This window comes from Agaricus bisporus (genome assembly GCF_000300575.1).
Source record: "Agaricus bisporus var. bisporus H97 unplaced genomic scaffold AGABI2scaffold_10, whole genome shotgun sequence".
In the NCBI taxonomy this organism is placed as follows: domain Eukaryota; kingdom Fungi; phylum Basidiomycota; class Agaricomycetes; order Agaricales; family Agaricaceae; genus Agaricus; species Agaricus bisporus.
In genome coordinates this window covers 1,164,490-1,191,489 of record NW_006267345.1, presented here as the reverse complement: position 1 = coordinate 1,191,489, position 27,000 = coordinate 1,164,490, and the positions used below count along the sequence as shown (strand labels likewise).

At 49.9% G+C, this 27,000-nt stretch overlaps 8 protein-coding genes and 1 non-coding gene across 9 annotated transcripts; 7 read left to right on the top strand and 2 right to left on the bottom strand.

The window, feature by feature from the left end:
* Positions 1-1,164: 1,164 nt before the first annotated feature.
* AGABI2DRAFT_226879 (hypothetical protein) lies at positions 1,165-1,623 on the bottom strand (the record flags this gene model as incomplete). Its single annotated transcript, XM_006455345.1, has 1 exon — positions 1,165-1,623. A coding segment is annotated over exon 1 (228 nt), but the record flags the coding sequence as incomplete, so codon positions are not given.
* Positions 1,624-3,173: 1,550 nt separating this feature from the next.
* On the top strand, positions 3,174-3,599 carry AGABI2DRAFT_76082 (hypothetical protein; the record flags this gene model as incomplete). Its single annotated transcript, XM_006455344.1, has 1 exon — positions 3,174-3,599. The coding sequence occupies one exon, from the start codon at positions 3,174-3,176 to the stop codon at positions 3,597-3,599; it is 426 nt and encodes a 141-aa protein (XP_006455407.1).
* A 3,831-nt stretch (positions 3,600-7,430) lies between these two features.
* Positions 7,431-7,503, top strand: AGABI2DRAFT_t115. Its single transcript has one exon. It is a non-coding gene; the product is annotated as a tRNA-Cys (tRNA).
* Positions 7,504-7,554: 51 nt separating this feature from the next.
* On the top strand, positions 7,555-8,770 carry AGABI2DRAFT_121334 (hypothetical protein; the record flags this gene model as incomplete). The annotated part of the gene is made up of 2 exons (XM_006455343.1): positions 7,555-8,502; positions 8,729-8,770. The coding sequence occupies 2 exons, from the start codon at positions 7,555-7,557 to the stop codon at positions 8,768-8,770; spliced, it is 990 nt and encodes a 329-aa protein (XP_006455406.1).
* A 30-nt stretch (positions 8,771-8,800) lies between these two features.
* AGABI2DRAFT_121333 (hypothetical protein) lies at positions 8,801-9,414 on the bottom strand (the record flags this gene model as incomplete). Its single annotated transcript, XM_006455342.1, has 2 exons — positions 8,801-8,810; positions 8,876-9,414. 2 exons carry the CDS (start codon positions 9,412-9,414, stop codon positions 8,801-8,803), a joined length of 549 nt encoding a protein of 182 aa, XP_006455405.1.
* A 1,951-nt stretch (positions 9,415-11,365) lies between these two features.
* Positions 11,366-12,397, top strand: AGABI2DRAFT_75630 (hypothetical protein; the record flags this gene model as incomplete). The annotated part of the gene is made up of 1 exon (XM_006455341.1): positions 11,366-12,397. The coding sequence occupies one exon, from the start codon at positions 11,366-11,368 to the stop codon at positions 12,395-12,397; it is 1,032 nt and encodes a 343-aa protein (XP_006455404.1).
* A 3,697-nt stretch (positions 12,398-16,094) lies between these two features.
* AGABI2DRAFT_45121 (hypothetical protein) lies at positions 16,095-16,508 on the top strand (the record flags this gene model as incomplete). The annotated part of the gene is made up of 1 exon (XM_006455340.1): positions 16,095-16,508. A coding segment is annotated over one exon (414 nt), but the record flags the coding sequence as incomplete, so codon positions are not given.
* Positions 16,509-16,795: 287 nt separating this feature from the next.
* Positions 16,796-17,794, top strand: AGABI2DRAFT_121329 (hypothetical protein; the record flags this gene model as incomplete). The annotated part of the gene is made up of 1 exon (XM_006455339.1): positions 16,796-17,794. The coding sequence occupies one exon, from the start codon at positions 16,796-16,798 to the stop codon at positions 17,792-17,794; it is 999 nt and encodes a 332-aa protein (XP_006455402.1).
* An 8,792-nt stretch (positions 17,795-26,586) lies between these two features.
* Positions 26,587-27,000, top strand: AGABI2DRAFT_45194 (hypothetical protein; the record flags this gene model as incomplete). The annotated part of the gene is made up of 1 exon (XM_006455338.1): positions 26,587-27,000. A coding segment is annotated over one exon (414 nt), but the record flags the coding sequence as incomplete, so codon positions are not given.

Sequence of the window (27,000 nt, the reverse complement as noted above, 5' to 3'; positions counted from 1 at the left end):
TGACTACTACTAGACGACTAGCACTGAGACTTCCAAAAGAGGAAGGTAGTGGTAAGAGGTCAAGGAGCGATGCACTGGCTAGCAGTCAAACATCTATTCCGCTATCTCATTGGCACTATGCACTACAAGCTAGTCTATCGAGCTAGTGACTCGGAGGAACTCTTTACTACCTACTCGGACGCCTCTCACGGAGCCTGCAAGGCTACAGGTCGAGCTACGGGTGGTTATGTGACTCTTGTCTCTGGAGCTGCTGTAGGTTGGTCTTCTAAGCGTCAGCCATTTGTGACTCTCTCGAGCACCGAGGCCGAGTTTGTTGCTGCCGTCGAGGCTGGCAAGGAGATTAAATGGACTAGGAATATCCTGACCGAGTTTGGCTTCCCTCTGACACTTCCTTCGACACTCTTCGTTGATAACAAGTCAGGAATCAGTGTAGCCAAGAATCCAGAACATCACGGACGCATGAAACACCTAGACCTGCGCTTCTACTGGCTCCGGGAAGCTGTTGAAGAAGGACTCATAGATCCTTTGTATGTTTCGACTCATGAGCAAGTGGCCGACATCTTAACCAAGGCTGTGGCAAAGAAGGTAGTTGAGTTTGCTGTTCCTCTATTAGGACTTGAGTAGACTGGCTGGATCAAGGGGGTGTGTTAGAGTGAGCAAGCAGTCTACAAGTGTAGTTGGTGGACTTAGATATATGCGGACGAGTTTAGTCACATGATAGCTTAGTCATGTATGGTTGAACTTCCCTGTGGACGCTTCAGAGGCCTTAGCTTCTTACAGTCTGTCCACAGGTGAGTACAAGTTACTAGAACACAATATAGCTTCTTACAGTCTGTCCACAGTTGTCACTAGGATTGCTCATTCAGTTCCTGTCCGTTTGCCTCGTTTCTAGGACCGTTAGACTCGCCACTGCGTCGCGTACATTCTACGTTTAACACGTTCTGCAAGTCCATTCTGTTGAGGTCTATTTCGAGTAGAATGCCTCCTCTCGATGCCAGCTTCCTGTGTGAAGGCTAGAAAAGCCTTAGACATATACTCGCCACCCTTGTCATCCTGTAGAGCTCGCAGTTTGACTCCGAGTTGAGTCTCAGCCCAGGATTTGTAGACTTTGAAGGCTTCAAATGCCTCTGACTTAGCTTTAAGCAGATAGACTGCCCGAAAACGTGTCGAGTCGTCGATGAAGGTAATCCAGTACTTGTAGCCTGAGTGAGTAGAGGCTGGGAGCGGTCCGTGAAGGTCTGAATGCACAAGCTCAAGAGGAGAGCGATTGTGATTCAAAGAGGAGGGAAAAGGATGGGAATGCATCTTGCCAGCAAGGCAGGGCTCACAGATAGCATCAGGAGGCGAATTTGACTCGAGTTTCAAGCCAGTAACTAGCTCCTTACTGATCATAGACTTCACATCAGCGTAGTTGTGATGAATAAAGCGACGATGCCATAGCGAGATGTCAACTGGGAGAGTAGAGACAGAAAAAGCGGCCTCCGAAGTGAGAGTTGAGCCGTCGAGCTCAGCAGAGTTGTTGGAATGGATAGTGGCCGTGAAAAGCGAAATCCCTTTGCATTGGAAGTCAATAGATTGAGCGGAGATAGTGATATTGAAGCCCTTGTGTCGGGCAAGGTAGAGACATGATAAGAGATTACTCCTAAGGTCACCACTTCTATCGTATTGGACAAATGTGCTGGATATGTGGACATCATCATGTTCCAGGAACCGGGGTGGAAGGGTGTGAGGAGGCAACCATCTACCAAGAAAAAGGAGGGCGACGTGGCGTGCGGCCCACGCTTCTTGAACTGTAACCACTACCTTCCTGTTTGGGAAGTCTCAGTGTTTTATACTCGAGTAGCAATACATTACATTCTACGATGGATACGCGCGAGGACTTTGAGGACTCGGGCGACTGGTCTGACGAAGGAGAGATTCCGGAAGGTATGTTCAACAGTTCGGTTGGACAGGCCCTTCTACGTGCTGCGAGGAACATGGAAGATGAACTCGAGCTCCCGGCGGCGTCCCGCATGACGACGCCACATCCTGCTAGGACTCCTTCGGAGTCCTCCCTCACCCCCCTATCCTACACTTCGGTCCCCGTCCCGTTGGATAACCGCTCCCCGACGCCGTTTCCGTCGACCCCGACACCGGCTCCTACCTCCACCCCTTCCACTGGGCGTTCCCGTACTCTGACCGCTGGTCAGAAGGGAATGCTCAAGCTTGTCAACACCTCGATTGTCATGCTTGACGACATCGAGCCCGAACACCCGCTGTATGCGCCGTTTACGGACTGTATACTGCGGGCGGCACATGTACTCATCAAGCGGCGCGATCTTGATGGATACAAGACCTCCTCCGTCGCGGGCATCGGCTCATTTTCTGAGCAGCTCGCGAAGATTATCGGCTCGGTTGATCCGCCCCCACGGGCATTCGAGTCAACCCCGCCCCTTCCTACTCCCTCGGGTACAGCCACCCCTCGGCCACGGTCTCCGTCGGCCGACATGGACATGACCCCGAGGAAATCTAAGAAGGCGAAGCCGGCACAGCCGACCCCCCCTCCTCCACCCCAGCCACCCGTTTTTGGGAAGGACCCTGTCCTCCCCAAGAATAACTCTTACGCCAAGGCCGCTGCACGCCGTCCCCCTCCGCAACGACCTCCGCCCCGCCCCCAGGCTCCCGCCGCTTTCGCGGCTCCCGCCCCTACCACCCCTGCGTCCAAGCCTTCGGGCAAAAAACGTAGGGCCCGTCACACGTGCCACGGCGCTTCGCGTCGCGGCGTGCACCTCACTCCCCCGGCCGGATCCTCTATCCGTGCTGCCCACGTGTCCCCGGCCATGCTGGCCGAGATCAACCAACACCTCAAGGATGACGTCAGTTCTGACGTCATTCTCGAGCACTCCGAGGACTCCGGATCCGGCATATTCATTGCCGCGAGCCGAGTCCTTAACTCCTCCGAGACCGCATGTGTGCTCAAACACATACGGCGTCTCGTCACCGTCGCGGGCATCGTGCCCATCAAATCATCCCCCGTCACCTCGACTTCTTTCCTCAAAGTAATCGACGTACCCATGATCCCCGCCGAGCCGAAGACTTGGCAGTCCGCCCAACGCAGCGCCTTCAGCACAGCGCTTGCAATCTCGCCAGTCGGAAAGGAGTTATCCGCCGTCCTCAAGCACGCCGTCCGCTTCATGCGGACATCAGCCCACAGTGACACTTGTGTCGCGTGGGTTGACATTCACGATTCCGTAGCGGGCACTTCGGCCCGCTCTTTCATCAACAAAACGATCGTCATCGGCGGTCGAAACTGTCAAATCCGAGGCGCAGCACCCCGGCCCGGTTCCGCTTTGTGCACTCGGTGCATGAGGTGGGGCCATCACTCTTCGGTATGCCGTTCCAAAGGCATCCGCTGCCCCCTCTGCGGGCTTCCCCACTCCGAGGACGCCCACCCCATTTACTGCGCCCATTCCAAGCGCGACCCCGACGCCCGGTCTTGCGTCAACTGTTGTGCGGCAGGCAAGACGAAGCGCGACCACTCTGCAATGGACACTTCGTGTCCGTTCTGGCAGAACCGATTCGACAGGGATTGGCTGAGACGCCAATTCCCTAAGAAGTAATCAGCGCGCGTCAAAACGCGTTTCGGGGTTAGTAGCCTAACGGCCTCCCAACTTTCATTTTCATTTTCTATGTCTATTTTCCGCCTGATTATATTTCAGTCTCGCGTTCCGGTACGTACTATGGTCTGTGTTCGACTGCGACATGTTTCCGGGGCCGCATAAGTATGTACCATTCTTTTTCGATCGAACTTTTATTCTTCTTCTCTACGCTAGCGCTTGACCTCGTCGCGCAGGATATGTTTTTCTTTTTCTCTTGGTAACGCGTCATGGCAACCTTATTCTCAGCACGTTGTACATAGTGTTCGCATGTACTTATATCGCTGGAATAGAAGGCTCGAACAGCCACTTGATTACAAAAAAAAAAAAAAAAAAAAAAAAACGTGGCGTGCGGCCCTCCTTTACACAATTCATGGGTTCCTTTTACGGAAGCCTTTGACAACAGAGATGAATCTAGAGCAGCAAGGTGGGTGCTCACTTACATCAACAGAAGACTGGATGTTCTCAAACCACAACTCCGGTCAGACATCCTCAAACATCGTGACACGTCATTAGTCACGTTGCACATTCCTCAACCTCGTAGGGGCATTCCTCACGAGCTTAACGTCCTCAACATCTACAATGATGGGGAAACACATGCGGCGGTGCATGAACTCAGACGGATCATGGAATCTCTACCACGGATATCGCTGTGCGCAGGAGACTTCAACATCCAAGATCGTACATGGGATGAAGGAGCGGTCAATCAAATCAGACCCTCTTCTCCCTTCATGAGGCTTCAGGAACTGTTCACAGACCTGGAAATTCACCCTGTTAACAGAGGAACACCAACGAGGATACCTGATGATGCAGAATCACGAGCATCTGTCATCGATCTGGTCGCAGCATCAGCGGCCTTGATCAATCAAGAAGGATTCCACTACAAAATAAAGGTGGATGACAGAGAGAGGTGGGGGTCGGATCACCGGCCTCTTCAGATTGAGGTGCCGATCTCGGGAAGTGAGCCAGAGATGAGGTGTAAAAGGAAGATTGAAGCGTGGTCGGAAGAAGAGGATGACTATGTCACACAGATATGCGGAGACTTAGGCAGAATGATAGAGAACGTTTCTGAAACAGCGGAGGATTTGGAAGCGACTATGGGACGAGTGTCTAGTGCGTTCGAAAGAGCGTGGGAAGAGTACTCGGAGGAAAGGAAACCAAGCCGTCACGGGAAGAAGTGGTGGAATGAGGAATGCAAGAAGGTTTATCAGGAGATGGGAGAGAATGGAGGACCTAGGAATAAGGAAATGCGTAATAAGATGAGGAAGACTTTGCGTGTAGCGAGGCGTCAATACTTTGACAAACAGATTCATAGTATGGCAAGTGACAGGAAGAGACCATGGGACCTGATGCCGTGGACTAGAGAGAGGAAGATGCCAGCGGTGGAGGCGATCCTAGATAGTGAGGGGAATTCGTGCAACAATGAGGAGAAGTTATTTGAAACCCTTCACAACACATACAATGCAGCGGATAATAGAGAGGTCGATATGAGCAGCATGTATATGGAATTAGAAGAATTTGAGGAGAGGGAATGGGTGAAGTTCTCTGTTCAAGAATTTCACGACGCGCTCAAGAATTGTGCCAAGAACACGGCACCTGGGCCAGACCACGTCTCTTGGAGATTGTGGAAGCGATTTGCGACAGATGATACAGTCTGCCAATTCGTCACGAAGATAGCTAATGCCTGTTTTGATACTGGGTATTGGCCTCAACACTTCAAACAGTCCATTTCGGTGATTATCCCGAAACCGGGCAAACCGTCATACGACAAGGCCAAATCGTTCAGGCCTATCGTCTTACTCAATACAATGGGGAAACTTATCGAGAAAATGATCGCGCGGAGGCTTCAGTTCGAGAGTATTGAAGCCGGCGTAATCCATCCTTGTCAAACCGGAGGTATACTCCAAAGATCAGTCGAGGATGCAGCAGTCGCACTTACACATCATGTTCGTACAGCGTGGGCAAAGAAAAAGGTAACTTCAGTTTTGGCTTTCGATGTAGCACAATTCTTTCCTTCTCTAAATCATAACGTTCTCTCTAAAATATTCAAACATTTTGGGTTTTCGGCTAGTGTAGTTTCTTTTTTCTCGAATTATCTTGTAGGAAGAAAGACTCAATATTCTATAGACAATATCACTTCTCCATTATTTGATAGTAATGTAGGGGTTGGACAAGGTAGCGCACTGTTGCCTATACTCTCTGCTCTGTATATAGCGCCGTGTTTTCATTTACTGGACAAATGGGTCAAAGATGAGGAGGACCGTATTCATTTTCCTTTAATATCTTTTCTTTCTTTTGTAGACGATGGACTTCTTGTTGCTACGGGGGATTGTAGAATGGACACTCACGATACTCTAAAAGAGGCGTATGCCCAAATGACTTCCATTTTCAAGGACTTCGGACTTGTTATGGAACATACAAAGACGGAATTATTCAATTTTGCGGACTCCGCCCGTAACAAGAACTCGCCAAACCCCAGCATAAACTTGGGTGTGGCTCCATTTACCCGCGAATCTCCATGTGTCCCTAAAGATGTGTGGAGGTATCTCGGAATCATGTTTGATCGCAATTTGACCTTTCGCGATCATGTCAAATTCTATTCTACCAAGTTGGTTTCTGCAGTTCGTTGCATGAAGTCGCTTGGAAACTCCAACCGAGGATTGACGCCTAAACAAAAGCGCCTCCTTTACATTTCGTGCATTCAACCAATAGCAACATTCGGATTACGCTGTTGGTACAAACCGGGAACGAGAGCATTCAAAACTAACATCAAGATGCTCCGTCTCACACACAACCAAGGGGCGCACTGGATTACTGGCGCGTTTCGAACTTCTCCTATGGGAGCCATGTCGGCCGTGGCTGGTCTCATGCCTCTCCACCTCCAACTCAAGAAGCTGTTTGAGAGATCGGTCATCCGCATCAACACGCTTCACCCGCACCATCCCGTTCTTTCATTATTAGAGTGGCGAAAAGCCAAAGGATCCACCCTACACCCCAACGCCTTGGAACGCAAGTCCAAGACAATCCGCAAAGTCATCAAGTCTCCGCTTGACTCGGTGATCGACAACCCTTCCTCAGAGATCTTTGACCCCCTCTCTGAACATATCAAACCTGGACATCGGCTTGTGGACTGACATCCAGACAAAGTCAAATTCGTGCTTATGCCAAAGAATCGCAAAGACAGAGACGAATATCACAGCAACTTGAACCTTGCTCCCGTAACGGAACCGAACGCCCTGCATCTGTTTACAGCAGGCGTCAAACACAAGTTTGATCCGAGCGTGCCCGTGCCGCATTGAACTCACTCGCATATCACGCTTGTCACAGTCTTCAAAGGACAAGCCATAACTTCTAAAACGAGGGCCGCCGGAAGGCGGGTCAACGATGAAACAATTGTCGGATGGTCAATATTTCTGGCATTAATTAAAGCGCACAAGAAGCTTCAAAAAGGATGGCCTATTTCCAAGGTCGTTCTTTACACCACGTCCCAGTTGATTGTCAAGAATCTGATGTCAACGAATTCCAAACCGCTCGGATCACAGCTTTCTATTGCTGTATCCCTAGCCTTCGACGCGATCGCCACAGACTTCCCAGAAGTCGACATTGAAGTGCGAGGCTTTAACAAATCATGGGCCATGTGTTAGGTGATGACAGGACAAGTCACCTGACAGTTCGGAGCTCTGAGTTCTCACATAATCTGTACTGTGCCTCAGCCCCTGCAGCAGGCCCTCAGTCGTGGGTTCCACCTCTAGGCCTAAGATGTATACATATAACATCTTAGCTACTATATACCAAGATCATATAGCTCAGTGGTTAGAGCTTCCTAGTGCAATTGGGATGGTCCCAGGTTCAAACCCTGGTGTGGTCACTTTTCTATCTTGACACCACGGCTCCGGGTACCTATACAGAGGACTCGGGAATGTTACAGCCGTTGGCTCAAAGAGCATATCATTCAGCGGAGACCGCAAGGACGTTTACAGAGCGCTCTCTCTCATTCCCTCAATCTGCCTCTTACCACTACACGAGACAGAAAACAACGCGAGACACCATTTACCTATGGCAAACCGGTTTCCAACAAGGAGTCTGCACGCTGAGCGAGCCGCCACCACACATGCCGTCTTCGGATGGTATAGGAACGTGCTTCGGACTTATAGTCCGCTCGCAAGGACACAATGTGCCGCCACCACACATGCTTCTTCCGAGAAGTATAGGAACGCGCTCAGGACTCGGGAACATTCCAAGCGAGCCGCCACCACACATGCCGTCTTCGGATGGTATAGGAACGCGCTCAGGACCTTCGGTCTGCTCGCAGGTTCAAAGTTCATCATATCATATCAAGTCTTGTTTCAAAGGTAACAGCTGGTATGACATCACTGACAAGGAAGGCAATGAAGTACTTCCAAGTCACCTTCAAGGCGGCCCATGGTTCCAAACATATCAAGGAGTCAAAGCTGCCAGCAATTCGCCACTCTTCGCTCGTCTTATGCGAGTCATGTGCAATCACGCACCAATAGGGGAATACAGAGTGAGGTTCTTCCCCAACGAACCTTACAAATCGTGTCAATGCGATCTTCGGTCACCGGAGACGCGGCAACATCTACTAATGGTCTGTCCTCTGTTCGTGAGGCGGATCAATCACTACGACTTGGACGGAATCACTACTATACAAGGTCTCATCCTCTTTCTCCAAGACAATCCCCAAGCGTTTAGTTTCGAACCTCCGGAACTTCCGCGACACGCTGATGAAAGCTGGCCGGCCTATAGGAAAGAGTTGGAGTTGGCTAGAGACGAAGAGAATAAAAGGAGGAAGGAGCGAAGGCTTCCTCCACTAAAAGGACCGATCTTCTTGCACGAGTCGATCGAGTTCGTAAGGCATTGGAACGTATGGGAGATAAACGATGGATGGAGAGATATCTACTGTGTGATGATGAGAGAGACTAAGCCTGTGTCGCAGGCGGCCTTGAAAAGAGGTAGAAGACGAATGATTTTCTTTTATCTTGTATATGAACGTTTCTGTTTCTTTGTTTACTTGAGTGTACTTGTATCCAGATTCGAACTTTCTCTTCTTTCTTTTTCTTTTTCTGTTCTTATAGCTTCGACCTCGTCAGCTGGATACGGACTCGTTGAGTAGTTAAGTACAGGTGATGTAAAGTACGGGGAACGCGTCATGGCACCCTTTAAGTAGTTTTGAAATAAACTATATTGATTACAAAAAAAAAAAAAAAAAAAAAAAGTAAGACTTGAACCAATGGCGGTGAGGAGTCATGTGGGATGTAGCACCAGTATCAGCCAGCCAGAAAAAGTCAGCATCAAGCTGTAGTGGCGAGGATGGTGAGGAAGATGATGAGGGAGAGGATGAGGGAGAGGAATAAGCACCAAGAGCGGATGCTCTCAGTGGAATATCAGAGCCAGGAGAGCCAGAACCAGTAGTGACAGCTGGAAGAGCTGCACCTATCCCACTCAGATGGCCAAGTGGCCCTGTGACATTACTTTTAGATGTTCCAGGCAGGCTGGAGCGCTCCTGAGCGTGTTTTTTCGCGTTCTTTCGCTTCCTGCACCTCCTAGACATGTGCCCTACCCTCCCACAAAAAGAACAAGCGATTGACGCGTTCTTAGGGCCAGAAATTGGTCCCAGAGAGTGTGGAGAGGGTGTATGGCTGCCAGAGGGAGTTGTGGTCGATGTAGAGGCTCTCAGACGCGTTGGAGACGCGCCAAAACGCGTCGAAGTGGTGTCCCAGGCGTAGGGAGCGTGTGTGCGCGATTGCAAGGCCATAGACATCGATTTGAGTGCAGGGGAAGGTATAGAAGTTGAGATATAGAGGGGAAAATGGTAGACAGTGACAAAAAACGCGTTTTGAAGGCTGTTAGAAGCCGGGGCCCATAACCTATTAAAGGTAGAACGATAGCGGTTGCAGTGGCGATCCTAACAAGCCTAGAAACGAGTTGAACGGATAAGAACTGACTGAGCAATCCCAAGAACAAACTGTGGACAGACTGTAAGAAGCTGTATTGTGATATACTAACTTGTACTCACCTGTGGACAGACTGTAAGAAGCTAAGGCCTCTGAAGCGTCCACAGGGAAGTTCAACCATACATGACTAAGCTATCATGTGACTAAACTCGTCCGCATATATCTAAGTCCATCAACAACCAAGTGTAGACTGCTTGCTCACACTCTAACAGGTCATTGTGCCAGTGTTCATTGACGACATTACTCTTGTCTCGAAAAGTGATACTGCCATGGCCTCGGCTGTCTCTGAGCTGTCCAAACACTTCAAACTCCGTGATCTCGGGTCTACTACACTTCTGCTGGGTATTCAGGTCACTCAGGACTCTTCTACTCGCTCCATCTCTCTCTCGCAGGAGCACTACATCAAGGAGCTCCTAGAACGCTTCAATATGGATGATGCTAATCCTCTTTCCACTCCACTCGCTCCGGGATCTGAGCTCTCTGACATCATTCCTTCACTCGAGGAGCAGGCTGAGATGAAGTCAGTTCCCTATCTCAATGCTGTAGGTGCCCTTCAGTATCTGGCCACTATGACTCGCCCCGACATTGCCTATGCTGTCTCCTATCTCGGGAGGTTCAACTCGAACCCAGCTCCAGCTCACTGGCTTGCAGTCAAGCACTTGTTTCGCTATCTCATTGGGACTATGCACTACAAACTGGTCTACCGAGCTAGTGACTCAGAGCATCACTCCTTGACCTCTTACCACTACCTTCCTCTTTTGGAAGTCTCAGTGCTAGTCGTCTAGTAGTAGCAATACATCGTCCGCTATGCCTCGCAAAGCTAAGCAACAGTCCACACCGGCCCCCGCGCCACACCCGTATCGTCCACCGTCTCAGGCGCCGTCACCGCCCGCCAATCCCACTGCCACTCGCCTCACAGTCTCCGACATTGAGGTACTACTCGACCCCAAGTATCAAGGTCAAATAACGCTCCCTACCTTCGGGTACGACTTGCAAGAGAACCGAGCAATTATGGACGCTGTCCGCAACCGGGGCATTGCTCCCGCGGTCGCCATCGCCAACGCCAAAGCTAGTGCGCTAGCTAAAGGTAATGTCAAAGGGCCATCTGGCCACTCAACTGGGATCGGTGCAGCCCCTCCGGCTGTCAACACACCGCCCAGCGTTCCTCCCTCGCGTGTGCCGACTCCTATGCCGACCCCGCCCATCCCATCCCCTCCTCGCGCACCGTCGCCTTCGGCTTCAGTGCTCTCCTCGAAGCGCCCCATCTCGCCGGGGTCTTCCTCATCCGGTCCCTCTGTCGCTGCCGTTTCGGTATGCGGCAGTGACGACTCCTCCATGGCAATCGAATACGAAGATGCCACCACCCCCCGTCCTGCGTCTCCTGAAGACGAGGAACAATTGGACAGTAAAGAATCCGTCGAGGCCGTTATAAATCTCATTATCAACGCTATCGACATTTTTGAGGCGCTATCTTCCTCTACATGGAAGACACACATTATAGATGCCTTCCCCACTATCATGGACGGCGATATCAGTCGCATTCATACAGTATTCACGGAGAAAATCCCCACTCTCCGTCGCATCCTCTCCCTGGCAGTTGTTGCACCTGCATCCGCAGTTGACGCACCTGCCACACGTGTAAATCCGCGGGACGCACAGCCACCCGCTGAGTCATCCAAGGCTAAGCCTCAGAAGAAGAAGGTCCGAGTCGAGCCGGCTCCACCTTCTGACGTCACTCCTCTGGCAACGGCCCCACTCATGGAAGTGGATGAGCCGGCCGCTCCACCTCCAGCGTCTGGGAAGGCGCCCACCAAACCCCTTCCCATCCCAAGTTCAAAGCGCGTGCTTCCACCCTCTAGCGCCCCCTCTGTTTCGTTCCGCGCTCCCTCGGCGCCTCGCAAGAGACGCCAGGGCAAGCACACTGCGCACGGCGCGAAGCGCCGTGCTATCATCCTGACGCCGCCTGCGGACTTTCCGGTTACCGCGGCTTCATTCACACCCGAGGTTATTAACAACCTCAACAAGTTACTCAAGAGTGACGTCAAGTCTGATGTCATCCTCACTCATGCCTCAGTTGAAGGCAACGGCATCTGCATTGCCGCCTCCCATGTCCCGTCCCCCGCCGAAATCTCCTTCGTGCTCAAGCACGTTCGGCGTATTTTCCCGAGCCCGAACGTTCCCATCAGCCATTCTCCCATCACGTCGACTTCTTACTTAAAGATTGTCGACATCCCCCACGTGCCCGCTTCCCCCAAAGAGTGGGCGCTCAAGCAACATGAGGCGTTTACTAGCGCTCTCAACAAGTCTCCGGTTGGCGCTTCGCTGGCCAAACTGATCAAACACAAGCCGCGCTTCATGCGCGCTTCGCCTCATTCAGACTCGTGCTGGGCATGGGTTGATATCCACGACACGGTGTCGGGCTCTAACGCCCGACTTTACATTTCCAAGTTTGTGTCCATCGGCGGCACGAACTGTCAGATTAAGGGCGCTCGCCCGCATTCCGGCTCCGTCCATTGCGCTCGTTGTCAGCGCTGGGGCCATCATTCAGATCAGTGCCGCGCCAAGTGCGCGCGCTGCCCACTCTGCTCTGGCCCCCACACAGAGGCCAACCATTTCAAGCTGGTCGACGCTAAGCGCGTCGACTTACGTCAATGCGCAAATTGTACCGCGGCCAAACGCCCGGCGGACAAGCGCTCACATTCCGCTACAGACTCGAAGGTCTGTCCGTTTTGGAAAAACAGGTTCGATCGTGCCTGGCTCAAACGCCAGTTCCCCGCGCGGTCGACTTGAGGAGGACAGAGAACCGTCGCCGGGTTGGGTCGGGGATACTGATGGAGATACGGGAAGGTTGCGTAGCGGTCTAGGAGGGAGAACGGTAGTGGTGAGGAACAATTTCTTCTGAGGATCTAAAGTTACTTCGAGTATGCCTCAATTTTTCACTTTCATATTTGATATGTTTGATTCCGCAAAAGGGACTGCGAGTGCTCTAGTGTTCCGGTATTATGTAGGGTGTATTGGCTGACTGCTTGGTTTTATCCCGGGTCCCCTTACGTATGTATCAATGTCTCGATTTGTTTTTGTTTTGTTTCTTTCTTTCTCTTGATAGCGCTTGACCTCGTCGCACTGGATACGTTTGCGTAGAATACTGTTGATTAGGGCCTCTGTAAACTGGCGAGTGTAGTAAGCCGCGGGAACGTGTCGTGACACCCGACGTACGAGTAGTATTGAAATATACTATATTGATTACAAAAAAAAAAAAAAAAAAAGCTAGTGACTCAGAGGAACTCTTCACTACCTATTCTGATGCCTCTCACGGAGCCTGCAAGGCTACAGGTCGAGCAACTGGTGGTTATGTGACTCTTGTCTCTGGAGCTGCTGTAGGTTGGTCTTCTAAGCGTCAGCCATTTGTGACTCTCTCGAGCACCGAGGCCGAGTTTGTTGCTGCTGTCGAGGCTGGCAAAGAGATCAAGTGGACTAGGAATATCCTGACCGAGTTTGGCTTCCCTCTGACACTTCCTTCAACACTCTTCGTTGATAACAAGTCAGGAATCAGTGTAGCCAAGAATCCAGAGCATCACGGACGCATGAAACACCTAGACCTGCGCTTCTACTGGCTCCGGGAGGCTGTTGAAGAAGGACTCATTGATCCTTTATATGTTTCGACTCACAAGCAAGTGGCCGACATCCTTACCAAGGCTGTGGCGAAGAAGGTAGTTGAGTTTGCTGTTCCACTATTAGGACTTGAGTAGACTGGCTAGATCAAGGGGGTGTGTTAGAGTGAGCAAGCAGTCTACAAGTGTAGTTGGTGGACTTAGATATATGCGGACGAGTTTAGTCACATGATAGCTTAGTCATGTATGGTTGAACTCCCCTGTGGACGCTTCAGAGGCCTTAGCTTCTTACAGTGTATCCACAGGTGAGTACAAGTTATCAGAACACAATATAGCTTCTTACAGTGTATCCACAGTTTGTCCATTCCCTCTTGAACTCCTACCACCACCTTCCCCTTTGGGACATTGGTGTGGACGTGCTTTTTAGTCGGAATACATTTTGTTTCTAAGGGATAACGCTTGAGAACTCGCGACCCCTCTATTGCTTTCGAGTATGGCTGATCACCGCGATCGCCCGTACCCCGCCTGACCATCCCGCCCGTCGTCGCCGACGGGATCATTTCGAAGTTTCTCTTCTAAAAGCAGTATGCGCTCTAAACTCTCTGGAGCTCTCGGTGCTGCTAAAGACACTATCAAATCTCTTGGGTCGCCCAAACCTAAGAGGAAGAATTTCATTGAAGCAGGGTTCGAAGAAATCGCTGCAAGGGAAAAGACACTCATGGAACAGGCAGAATTAGAAATCGTTCCTACGTCGCAGGAGAGTGAGAAGGAGCTAGAGGAACTCAGGGAGGAGAAACTTGCTTTGAGGAGAGATGCTGAGGACTCAGACGATGATGAGGAAGTAGCAGAGAGTAGCGACGAAGAAAACGACGATGCAAAGGACGCCGTCGTACTCAGCCAAATTGATTCTAATATTTGGAATCAGTTCTCAACCCCGCCAGCGGAGCTCATGACGACTCCGCCCCTCCCTTCCCCTCTTGATGCGTCCCAGTCGACGTATGGATTCCCCACCCCTTCCCCAGCGCTCCTCGACCATCCAGCGTTGAGGGACGCGTGTACACCACCCCAAACCCACGAGGTCTTGCCTGATTTGGACAAGACTCCCACCACGCCCCGGGTAATGAAAATTACCGAGGCCGAAGCTTACGCGCTCAAAGTCCGAGCAGCTAACGACTCGGACAACCATATCATGGCAGGCGTCAGCATGTCATCAAATCAGTTTGAGGAGAACGTCAACAAGTCGAAGGAGATAGTTAGCGAAATAGTAGATGAAGAAATACGGAGCTCGTCGCCCGATCTTCCGTCCGAACCATGGACATTCTCTGATGACCAAGTCGCTGGCTTCAGGGAGAACTTAAACGGGATCCTTAATAGTATGGCCCGTATCACTCCAAGGATGGCAACCAACCCGGACGCTATCGCCTTTGAACTTGCCAAATTTGTGGGCAGGATTATCAACTCTGAGTGGGCTGAAGTTAAGGTCGGACATGAGTCCATCGCATCAGTCATCAGAGAAGCAGCAACGTACCATACTCCAATCGACATTCCCCCTCCCCCACCGGTGAAGAACGTTAAGTTCGCGCCGACCCCCACCCCTACCGACCCCCACCCCTACCCCAGCAAGCGCTCCGACTCCGATGGAAGTCGATGTGTCCCCACCCAGGATCACGGCCTCCGCCAAAGGAAAGAAAAAGGCCTCGCCCATTCCCCCGACTCCCCAACATCCGGTCACCACCTCGCCGGTGGCCGCGTCGCCCATCAAGATTAGTGCGGTTCCCAAACCGTTCGTCCAAACCTCAAAGACTGGCAAACAAGGTAAACCAGTCTCCTCTTATATGCCAATCAAGCTGTCGGTGGTTACCAAGCCGACAGCATCTAACGAGACGCTAGCGGGAGTCACGCCCCGTATGCCCGAGTCCGGTTCCAGCCGGCAAACTAAGGGCAGAGACGCTAGCGGGAGTAACGCCCCGTCCACCAGTGCAGTCCCTGCTGCCGGCAGGTCTCGAGACGCTAGCGGGAGTAACGCCCCGTTGAACCCGCCCAAGAGCGGTAAAGGTGCCCCAGGTAAGTCAGGGGCATCTACCACAGCAGAACACGGAACTCGTCCCGGTCCTCCCCCCGTCCCCATGCACTCCAAACCGAATTCTCAATCTAGGAGCGCAGAGATGAAGAACAATGCGCGTGCGTTCGCTGCACGTGTCGTCCCCAAATCCTATGCCCAGGCGGCTAAGCAGTATGCGGCGCCTACCGCCCCCGCTCCCATTGTCATGGAAGAAACCATTCAATGGGCAAAAGCACTACGAGAACAGTGTCCTGAAATGACGATGCAGGATGCCTTGAAAGCTGTAGCTCCGGTGGTCAACACGCCACCTAGCTCGAATGAAGTCATTGTGCCTAAGTCAAAGAAGGCGCTCGCGGCTCAAAAAGCTGCCCAAGGGATTACGGGTGGACTCAATCGGAAGTCCGCTCAGTTCGCATTTTCTCATATCGTTCAACCAGAACGATTTGGTGACATGGGGAAAGTAGTTGATGCCATGAACAGGTATCTAGTATTCCATAAATCGCAGATGAGGGTCCAAAATGGCCGCTTATTCAAGAATGTTGTCCACTTTTATCTTAACTTAGTACCTAACAAACAAGGGTTCATGTTGATAAGAGAGTCATTATACAAAGCGTTGGAAGCAGAACTCCCTGAAGGGGACAATGATCTGCCCAATGCACCACAATCTGTAGCCCACTTGATTCTGAAAGGGTTCGATTATTTCACTAGCCAGTACAACAAACGCCCGGAAGATATCCTCACGGGTGATCAAGTGATTGAAGCTATGGGGTCTGTTGACCAATTCCGTGGCTTGGAATGTGTTAGAAAGCCTGCTGTTGTCCGATCTCGAGGATCAAGGGACATGGCGGTTGCGTTTGTAGATGTTTGGGATTCGAAGACTGGGTCGCGTACGAAAGACCTAGTAAATAAAATATATCATATTCGAGGAAAGCTTATTAAAGTAGAATACGCTAGACAGAGAGAATTCGTTCCACAGTGTCAGAAGTGTTGGAAATGGAACCACGGAACATCCCGGTGCCGCCTCAGTCATCAACTGTGCGCCCGATGCGGTCAACCTCACATGACCAAAAACCACACCTTGTTCGCTACATGTTGCGGAGCGGCAAGGAAAAAAGAGGATTGGACAGGAGAGTGCAAGCACGAGATAAAGTGCATCAATTGCAAAGGCAACCACACTGCCGACTCCACCAAATGCACGTATAAGCGGCATCAGAACAATATTTCATGGCATGATCAAAGGCGTGCTACGGATATGGCAATTGAAAGAGAGAAGCGCGACAACAGGCGCCGAACCATCCACCAAGCTCGTCAACTAGAAGACGAGCAAATTATTGAAATCCCCTCTTCCTCTGAATGAATTGTACAACAGAAAGAGACATTAATACTATTAGCAGACCTGAACAATCTGCACCACGGTCGTTACAATACTTGACTATTTTATCATTCAATGCGCGTAAGAGTTGGGAAACCACCTCTATCGTATTGGACAAATGTGCCGGATATGTGGACATCATCATGTTCCAGGAACCGGGATGGAAGGGTGTGAGGAGACAACCATCTACCAAGAACAAGGAGGGCGACGTGGCGTGCGGCCCTCCTTTACACAATTCATGGCGTCCGTTTACGGAAGCTTTCGACAACAGAGATGAAACTAGAGCGGCTAGGCGGGTCCTCACTTACATCAATAGACGACTAGATGTTTTTAAACCACAACTCTGGTCAGACATCCTCAAGCATCGTGATGCTTCATTAGTTACCTTGCATATTCCTCAACCTCGTAGGGGCATTCCTCACGAGTTCAATATCCTCAATGTCTACAATGATGGGGAAACACATGCGGCGGTGCATGAACTTAGACGGATCACTGAGACTTTGCCAAAGATATCGTTGTGCGCAGGAGACTTCAACATCCAAGATCGTACATGGGACGAAGGAGCGGTCAATCAAATTAGACCCTCTTCTCCCTTCATGAGGCTTCAGGAGCTATTCACAGACCTGGAAATTCAATACGTGCACCCCGTTAACAGAGGAACACCAACGAGGATACCTGATGATGCGGAGTCGCGAGCATCTGTCATTGACTTGGTCGCAGCATCAGCGGCCCTGTTCAACCAAGAAGGATTCCACTACAAAGTAAAGGTGGATGACAGAGAAAGGTGGGGGTCGGATCACCGGCCTCTTCAGATAGAGGTACCGATCTCGGGAAGTGAGCCAGAGATGAGGTGTAAGCGGAAGATTGAAGCGTGGTCGGAGGAGGAGGATGATTACGTGGCACAGATATGCGGAGATATAGGCAGGCTGATAGAAAATGCATCTGAGTCGGTGGAGGATTTGGAGGCAACAATGGGAAAAGTGTCTACTGCGTTTGAAAGAGCATGGGAAGAGTACTCAGAGGAGAGAAAACTGAGCCGTCACGGGAAGAAGTGGTGGAATAAGGATTGTAAGAAGGCATACCAGGATACTATTATTCTTCATAATAGATTCTTCATTGTACCCATATATTACATTCATTAGGAATCTTCATTCTGTCATTATGTGTATGGGTAGCTTAATCTTCATAAATATCATTATTCTTCATAATAGATTCTTCATTCTACCCATATATTGTGTCATTAGAATGACAATGATGATGATGATGGGATCAGTGATAGTATCAATGATGGTATTATTGATGGTATCAGTGATGGGATTATTGATGGCATCAGTGATAGGACTAGTGATAAGATTGATGATGGGATCAGTACCATCAAAATTGGAATGCTTTACCCAAAACCTCAATTGCCTGCCCATGGCTGATCCAATTGCTTTCAAACTTTAAATATATAGTTACATGTATTATACCTCCAAGGCTGCACAGACAGATATTAAAAACTTGACCTGGATACCTTGTTATTTAACAATATATTTATATCACTAAATTGCGGTTTATGAGCATGTTTTTAATTAAATGGGAATGTATTATCCATATGTAGAAAGCCTTAAAACGTGGCTTTCCAACAAAAAAAGTTGCATCAGAATCCGATGAAAATTGGGGATGATATAGCTAAATAATCATCTGGGTAGAAGCATTGACAGAATCCATGTTGGAGAACCTGTTTACAGGTTGGCAGTTACCGCAAGTACGGAGATCAATTGCCTACTATTTTAAAATATAGTCACAAGTTGCAGATAGTGATTTGTCCAGGTGGTTAATATTCTATGAATTAAATAAAATATCGCATTCTTTGAGCATAAATGTCAGTTTTGTGGACCATTCTCTCTCTAACACTTCCAACTGAAAACATAGAAAAATACTAGACATAGATGGGCTTCCAACCCAATAAGACCACTAAGGATTTGAGTAAGAACTGAGTGAGCTAGGTTGAAAAATGTGTTTATGAGAAAGAAGGTGATTGGAATGGTTGTGGAACAATTGCTAAAGCTGTACTTCACTCATGCCCAAAACGCATTTTTTGGCTTATCTCACTTAGTTCTTATTCAAATGACTAGATGTCTTTTGTTTTGGATACCCGTATATATCTACTAATTTTCTATGTTTTCAGTTAGAAGGGTTGGAGAGAGATTGTCCTATAAATTTGATATTCATTCTTGAAAAAAGCGATATTTTGTTTAATTCATAAAATATTAACCTAGTGATCAAATCACTATCTGCAACTTAACACCATATCCTAGGGTGGTAGTCTATAGATGACTGTACTTGTGGTAACTATCAACCTGTTTACAGGTTCTCCAACACGGAATCTGTCAGTGCTTCTACCCAGATGATCATTCAGCTATATCATCCCCAATTTTCATCGGATTCTGATGCAACTTTTTTTGTTGGAAAGCCACGTTTTAAGGCTTTCTACATATGGATAATACATTCCCATTTAATTAAAAACATGCTCATAAACCGCAATTTAGTGATATAAATATATTGTTAAATAACAAGGTATCCAGGTCAAGTTTTTAATATCTGTCTGTGCAGCCTTGGAGGTATAATACATGTAACTATATATTTAAAGTTTGAAAGCAATTGGATCAGCCATGGGCAGGCAATTGAGGTTTTGGGTAAAGCATTCCAATTTTGATGGTACTGATCCCATCATCAATCTTATCACTAGTCCTATCACTGATGCCATCAATAATCCCATCACTGATACCATCAATAATACCATCATTGATACTATCACTGATCCCATCATCATCATCATTGTCATTCTAATGACACAATATATGGGTAGAATGAAGAATCTATTATGAAGAATAATGATATTTATGAAGATTAAGCTACCCATACACATAATGACAGAATGAAGATTCCTAATGAATGTAATATATGGGTACAATGAAGAATCTATTATGAAGAATAATAGTATTTATGAAGATCAGGCTACCCATACAGATAATGAAATAATGAAGATTCTGAATGCAACAATATATGGGTAGAATGAAGATACAGATATGAATAATGAAGATACATGTGTCTACCCATATAATAATGATAATCATTTTGTCTGCTACCCAATCAGCTATGAAGAAGTCATTGGGAGGCTAAGAAGCAAAAATCTTCTGGTCCTCGGGAACTATGAAGTTGCTATCATTGGTTACACCCAATATTCAATGAATAAAATGCTAGCTACTAGTGAAACCCCACTCCGGCTCTGTCCGCTGCGCTTGCTGCCAGCGATGGGGTCACCATTCTGATCAATGTCGTGCCAAGTGCGCGCGTTGCCCCCTCTGCGGTGGGCCTCACTCTGAGGCCAACCATTCCAAGTGTGTCGATGCCTCTCGCGTCGACGCGCGCCACTGCATCAACTGTACCGCGGCCAAGCGCCCAGCGGACAAGCGCGCTCATTCTGCTACGGATACATCGTGTCCGTTTTGGCGGAACCGTTTCGACAGACTCTGGCTCAAGCGCCAGTTTCCGAAGAACTAGATCGGGATCCACATAATCCGGACTGCCTTCGAGTCCATCGTCTATACTCTTACCCCGCCACTGTTGGAGTTACTCAGGATCTTCTACGGGCTTCGCGTACCTCGTTCTGCGAGGCTCTGTCTTATGTCCCCGTTCCGTGTTGGTTGCTGATTGCACGCACTTCCTTTTCTTTCATATGTGTTATGTTTGATTTCCGCTCTGGTCTCGATCGAGTGTTCCTATGTTTGGATAAGTTGTATTGCCTGACTGCTTGGCTTGTTCCCGGGGCCGCTTATCTAGATATTTCTTTTTCGTTTGTGTTTTTGTTCTTTGTTTGGACTCTTAGAGCGCTTGACCAAGTCGCGCTGGATACGTAGATAGAATACTGTTGTTCTGGGCCTCTGTAACTGGTGAGTAGTAGAAAGCCGCGGGAATGTGTTGTGGCACCCGATGTACGAGTTATATTGAAATATATGACATTGATTACAAAAAAAAAAAAAAAAAAAAGAAAACCTCAATGATGCATTCGACGCTCTCACACTCTTCTCCTTCTCTAAATGGAGAGAGTATCTACTCAAGGGTAACCCAACACTCATGGATAATGAATTCGACATTATCTTTGATCATTTCAAGCATAGATTGAGGAAACTTTCCCCCCTCATCCGCCCCCATCTTTCAGCAGTTGAAGCGCCTGCATCCGCAGTTGACGCACCTGCTCCTCATGTTATTCCGCGGGACGCACAGCCACCCGCTGACTCATCCAAGTCCAAGCCGCCGAAGAAGAAGGTCCGGGTCGATCCGGCCCCTTCTTCTGACGTCACTCCTTCGGCAACGGCCCCACTCATGGATGTGGACGAGCCGGCCACTCCACCCCCAGTGTCTGGGAAGGCGCCCACCAAACCCCTTCCCGTTCCAAGTTCCAAGCGCGCGCCTCCCCCTAAAGATGCCGCTCCAGTTTCGTTCCGCGCGCCTTCGGCGCCTCATAAGAGACGCCAAGGCAAGCACACAGCACACGGCACTTCGCGCCGTGGTATAATCCTCACACCGCCTGCCGGCTCTTCAGTTACGGCTGAGTCCTTTTCCCCTGGGGTTCTCAACAACCTCAATCAAGTCCTCCGGAGCGACGTCAAGTCCAATGTCACTCTCACGCATGCAACGGTCGAAGGCAATGGCATTTTCCTTGCCACCTCCCATGTCCCTACCGCCGCCGAAATTCAGTTCGTGCTTAAGCACGTTCGGCGAACATTCCCGAACAAAACCACACCCATTGTTCACTCCCCCGCCACGTCAACATCTTACCTCAAGATCATCGACATCCCTCACGTCCCTGCTTCTCCAAAAGAGTGGGCGACTAAACAACACGAGGCTTTCATGTACGCCCTCGACAAGTCTCCGGTCGGCGCTTCGCTGGCCAAATTATTCAAACACAAGCCGCGCTTCATGCAAGCTTCCCCCCACTCTGATTCATGCTGGGCATGGATCGACATCCATGACACGGTCTCGGGTTCCAATGCCCGGGATTACATTTCCAAGTTCATCTCTGTTCGTGGAGTGAACTGCCAAATCAAAGGCGCCAAACCCCATTCCGGCTCTGTCCGCTGCGCTCACTGCCAGCGATGGGGTCATCATTCTGATCAGTGCCGTGCCAAGTGTGCGCGCTGTCCTCTTTGCGGCGGGCCTCACTCTGAGGCTAACCATCCCAAATGCGTCGACGCTTCACGCGTCGATGTACGCCAATGCGTAAACTGTACCGCGGACAAGCGCTCTCATTCTGCTATGGATACATCGTGTCCGTTTTGGCGGAACCGTTTCGACAGACTCTGGCTCAAGCGTCAGTTGCTGAAGAACTAGATCGGGATCCACATAATCCGGACTGCCTTCGAGTCCATCGTCTATACTCTTACCCCGCCACTGTTGGAGTTACTCAGGATCTACTACGGGCTTCGCGTACCTCGTTCTGCGAGGCTCTGTCTTATGTCCCCGTTCCGTGTTGGTTGCTGATTGCACACACTTCCTTTTCTTTCATATGTGTTATGTTTGATTTCCGCTCTGGTCTCGATCGAGTGTTCCGATGTTTGGATAAGTTGTATTGCCTGACTGCTTGGCTTGTTCCCGGGACCACTTATTTAGATATCTCTTTTTCGTTTGTGTTTTTGTTTTTCTTTGGACTTTTATAGCGCTTGACCAAGTCGCGCTGGATACGTAGATAGAATACTGTTGTTCTGGGCCTCTGTAACTGGCGAGTAGTAGAAAGCCGCGGGAATGTGTTGTGACACCCGATGTACGAGTTATATTGAAATATATGACATTGATTACAAAAAAAAAAAAAAAAAAAAAAGCCACTACAAACTCCTAATGATACATCATCATACTCAGGACTGCCACCTCTACAGGATGAAGGGGGTGATAATCACATCCCTCCTGCTCGTCCTAAGACTCCCACTCCGTCCGCTTCAGTTCCTCCTGAAGAGAAGCCAGTTCTACCTCTACCACTTCCAGTAATTCCTCCATTCATTCCTCCTGTGATTCCTCCAGTCACTCCTCCACAAATCCATGCACCTCTCCCAGTCACTCCTCCTACTGCCGGAGCCCCTCTTGAGCCCCCTCACGTTCCTAGACGTACTGGGCGAGTTCGGAAGCCTCCTGGTCAATGGTGGAAGCTCAAACAACCTGACTTAGCTGGTAATGACTCTGACTCTGATGACGAAGCTGCTCTGCTAGCTGACTCTGAGTACTGTGAAGTCGAGTTTGCTGGAGCCGTTTCGGGTGCTGATCCCCGGAGTTATAGACTAGCTATGAAGTCTCCTGACTCGGATTGCTGGACTGAGGCTTGTAACACTGAGATATTCAATCTCGAGGCTAATGGGACTTGGGAGCTCATGGAACTGCCTCCTGGCAAGAAGGTAGTCAACTCTGGCTGGGTGTTCAAAGTGAAACGACTTGCCGACGGCTCAATTGAGCGCTACCGGGCTCGTCTTGTTGCTAAAGGCTATTCCCAACGCCCCGGATTCTTATTCCATTGCCTAGCAGCCTGCTTGAGGCCATAGAGCGATTTACGCAGCCGAAAGACCATGTTAGGACTACCAATGTGATAGCCCTCAGGTTGGCGCATATAGATCTCCTCTTCGAGTTGTCGACGGAGCGCATTTTGTAGCCTTCTCTAGCTGCAAGAGCAACAATGAGGCGTAGTGATGCAGGACGGAATGTAGGGGCAAAGACCTCGGTGAAGTCGAAACTCCGGAGTGTTCTTGAAGGCATTGGCTACTCTAGGCTGCGCTCCGACAGCTCTATCTACATTTACTCCAAAGGTGACATCAAGGTCATTGTGCCAGTATTCATTGATGACATTACTCTTGTCTCGAAAAGTGATACTGCCATGGCCTCGGCTGTCTCTGAGCTGTCCAAACACTTCAAACTCCGTGATCTCGGGTCTACTACACTTCTGCTGGGCATTCAGGTCACTCAGGACTCTTCTACTCGCTCCATCTCCCTCTCGCAGGAGCACTACATCAAGGAGCTCCTAGAACGCTTCAATATGGATGATGCTAATCCACTTTCCACTCCACTCGCTCCGGGATCTGAGCTCTCTGACATTATTCCTTCACTCGAGGATCAGGCTGAGATGAAGTCAGTTCCCTATCTCAATGCTGTAGGTGCTCTTCAGTATCTGGCCACTATGACTCGCCCCGACATTGCCTATGCTGTCTCCTATCTCGGGACGTTCAACTCGAACCCAGCTCCAGCTCACTGGCTAGCAGTCAAACATCTATTCCGCTATCTCATTGGCACTATGCACTACAAGCTAGTCTATCGAGCTAGTGACTCGGAGGAACTCTTTACTACCTACTCGGACGCCTCTCACGGAGCCTGCAAGGCCACAGGTCGAGCAACTGGTGGTTATGTGACTCTTGCATTCCTTCTTGAACTCTTACCACCACCTTCCCCTTTGGGACATTGGTGTGGACGTGCTTTTTAGTCGGAATACATATTGTTTCTAAGGGATAACGCTTGATAACTCGCGACCCCTCCAGTGCTCACAAGTATGGATGATCACCGCGATCGCCCGTACCCCGCTCGCCCTTCCCGCCCGTCGTCACCGTCGGGTTCACTCCGCAGTTCTACTTCTAAACGTAGCACTCGCTCAAGAATCTCAGTAGCATTCAGTGCTGCTAAGACTTCTATCAAGTCTTTCGGGTCACCTAAACCAAAGAGAAAGAATCATATCACAGCCGGACTCGAAGAGTACGCCGCAAAGGAGGAGACGCTCATGGAACGAGCAGACTTAGAGATCGTTCCTACGTCGCAGGAGAGTGAGAAGGAGCTTGAGGAACTCAAGGAGGAGATACTAGCTTCGAGGAGATATGCTGAGGACTCAGATGATGATGAGGAAGTGGCAGAGAGCAGCGATGAAGAAAACGACGACGCAAAGGCCGCCGCCGTACCCAGCCAGACTGAGTCCAACATCTGGAATCAATTCTCAACCCCGCCAGCGGAGCTCATGAAGACTCCGCCCCTCCCTTCCCCTCTTGATGCGTCCCAGACGACGTACGGATTCCCAACCCCTTCCCCAGCGCTCCTCGACCACCCAGCGTTGAGGGACGCGCGTACACCACCCCAAACCCACGAGGTCTTGCCCGATTTGGACAAGACCCCAACTACGCCCCGGGTAATGAAAATTACCGAGGCCGAAGCTTACGCGCTCAAAGTCCGAGCGGCAAATGACTTGGACAGCCATATCATGACAGGCGTCAGCATGTCATCAAATCAATTCGAAGAGAATGTCAACAAGTCTAAGGAGATAGTTGGCGAAATAGTTGATGCGGAGATACGGAGCTCGTCGCCCGACCTTCCATCTGAGCCGTGGACGTTTTCTGAGGACCAAGTTGCGGGCTTCAGAGAAAACTTAAACGGGATCCTAAATAGCATGGCCCGTATCACACCCAGGATGGCGACCAACCCAGACGCTATCGCCTTTGAACTCGCCAAATTCGTGGGCAGGCTTATCAATTCTGAGTGGGCTGAAGTCAAGGTTGGACATGAGTCCATCGCGTCAGTCATCAGAGAAGCAGCAACGTATCGCACCCCAGTCGATATTCCTCCTCCCCCGCCGGTGAAGAACGTCAAGTTCGCACCGACCCCCATCCTCACACCAGCAAGCGCACCAACTCCCATGGAAGTCGATGTGTCACCTCCGAGGATCCCGGCCGCCGCTAAAGGAAAGAAAAAGGCCTCCCCTCCTCCCCCTACTCCACAGCACCCGGTCACCACCTCGCCGGTGATCGCGTCTCCCATCAAGATCAGCGCGGTTCCCAAACCGCTGGTCCAACCCACAAAGACTGGCAAACAAGGTAAGCCAGTCTCTTCTTATATGCCAATTAAGCTGTCGGTGGTTACCAAGCCGACAGCGTCTAACGAGACGCTAGCGGGAGTCACGCCCCGTATGCCCGAGTCCGGTTTCAGCCGGCAAGCTAAGGGCAGGGACGCTAGCGGGAGTAACGCCCCGTCCACCAGTGCAGTCTCTGCTGCCGGCAGGAATAGAGATGCTAGCGGGAGTAACGCCCCATCGAACCCGCCCAAGAGCGGTAAAGGTGCCCCAGGTAAGTCAGGGGCATCTACCACAGCAGAACACGGAAATTGTTCTGGTCCTCCCCCCGTCCCCATGCACTCCAAGCCGAATTCTCAGTCTAGGAATGCAGATATGAAGAACAATGCGCGTGCGTTCATTGCACGTGTCGTCCCAAAATCATATGCCCAGGCGGCTAAACAATCTGCGGCGCCAACCGCCCCTGCTCCCATTGTCATGGAAGAAACCATTCAATGGGCAATGGCATTACGAGAACAATGTCCTGAGATGACGATGCAGGACGCATTGAAAGCGGTAGCTCCGGTGGTTAATACGCCACCTAGCTCGAACGAAGTCATAGTGCCAAAGTCGAAGAAGGCGCTCGCGGCTCAAAAAGCCGCCCAAGGAATCACGGGTGGACTCAATCGGAAGTCTGCTCAGTTCGCATTTTCTCATATCATACAACTGGAGCGTTTCGGAGATATGGGAAAAATTGTAGATGCCATGAACAGGTATCTTGTTTTCCACAAATCGCAAATGAGGGTCCAAAATGGTCGCTTATTTAAGAACGTAGTACACTTTTATCTTAACTTAGTTCCGTCTAAACAGGGGTTCATGTTGATAAGAGAGTCATTATACAAAGCGTTGGAGGTGGAACTCCCTGAAGGGGACAGTGACCTTCCCAATGCTCCGCAATCGGTTGCCCATTTGATTCTGAAGGGCTTCGATTATTATACCAGCCAGTACAACAAACGCCCGGAGGATATCCTTACGGGTGATCAAGTGATTGAAGCTATGGGGTCAGTTGACCAATTCCGTGGCTTGGAATGTGTTAGAAAGCCTGCTGTTGTCCGATCTCGAGGATCAAGGGACATGGCGGTTGCGTTTGTAGATGTTTGGGATTCGAAGACTGGGTCGCGTACGAAAGACCTAGTAAATAAAGTATATCATATTCGAGGAAAGCTTATTAAAGTAGAATACGCTAGACAGAGAGAATTCGTTCCACAGTGTCAGAAGTGTTGGAAATGGAACCATGGAACATCCCGGTGCCGCCTCAGTCATCAACTGTGCGCCCGATGCGGTCAACCTCACATGACCAAAAACCACACCTTGTTCGCTACATGTTGCGGAGCGGCAAGGAAAAAAGAGGATTGGACAGGAGAGTGCAAGCACGAGATAAAGTGCATCAATTGCAAAGGCAACCACACTGCCGACTCCACCAAATGCACGTATAAGCGGCATCAGAACAATATTTCGTGG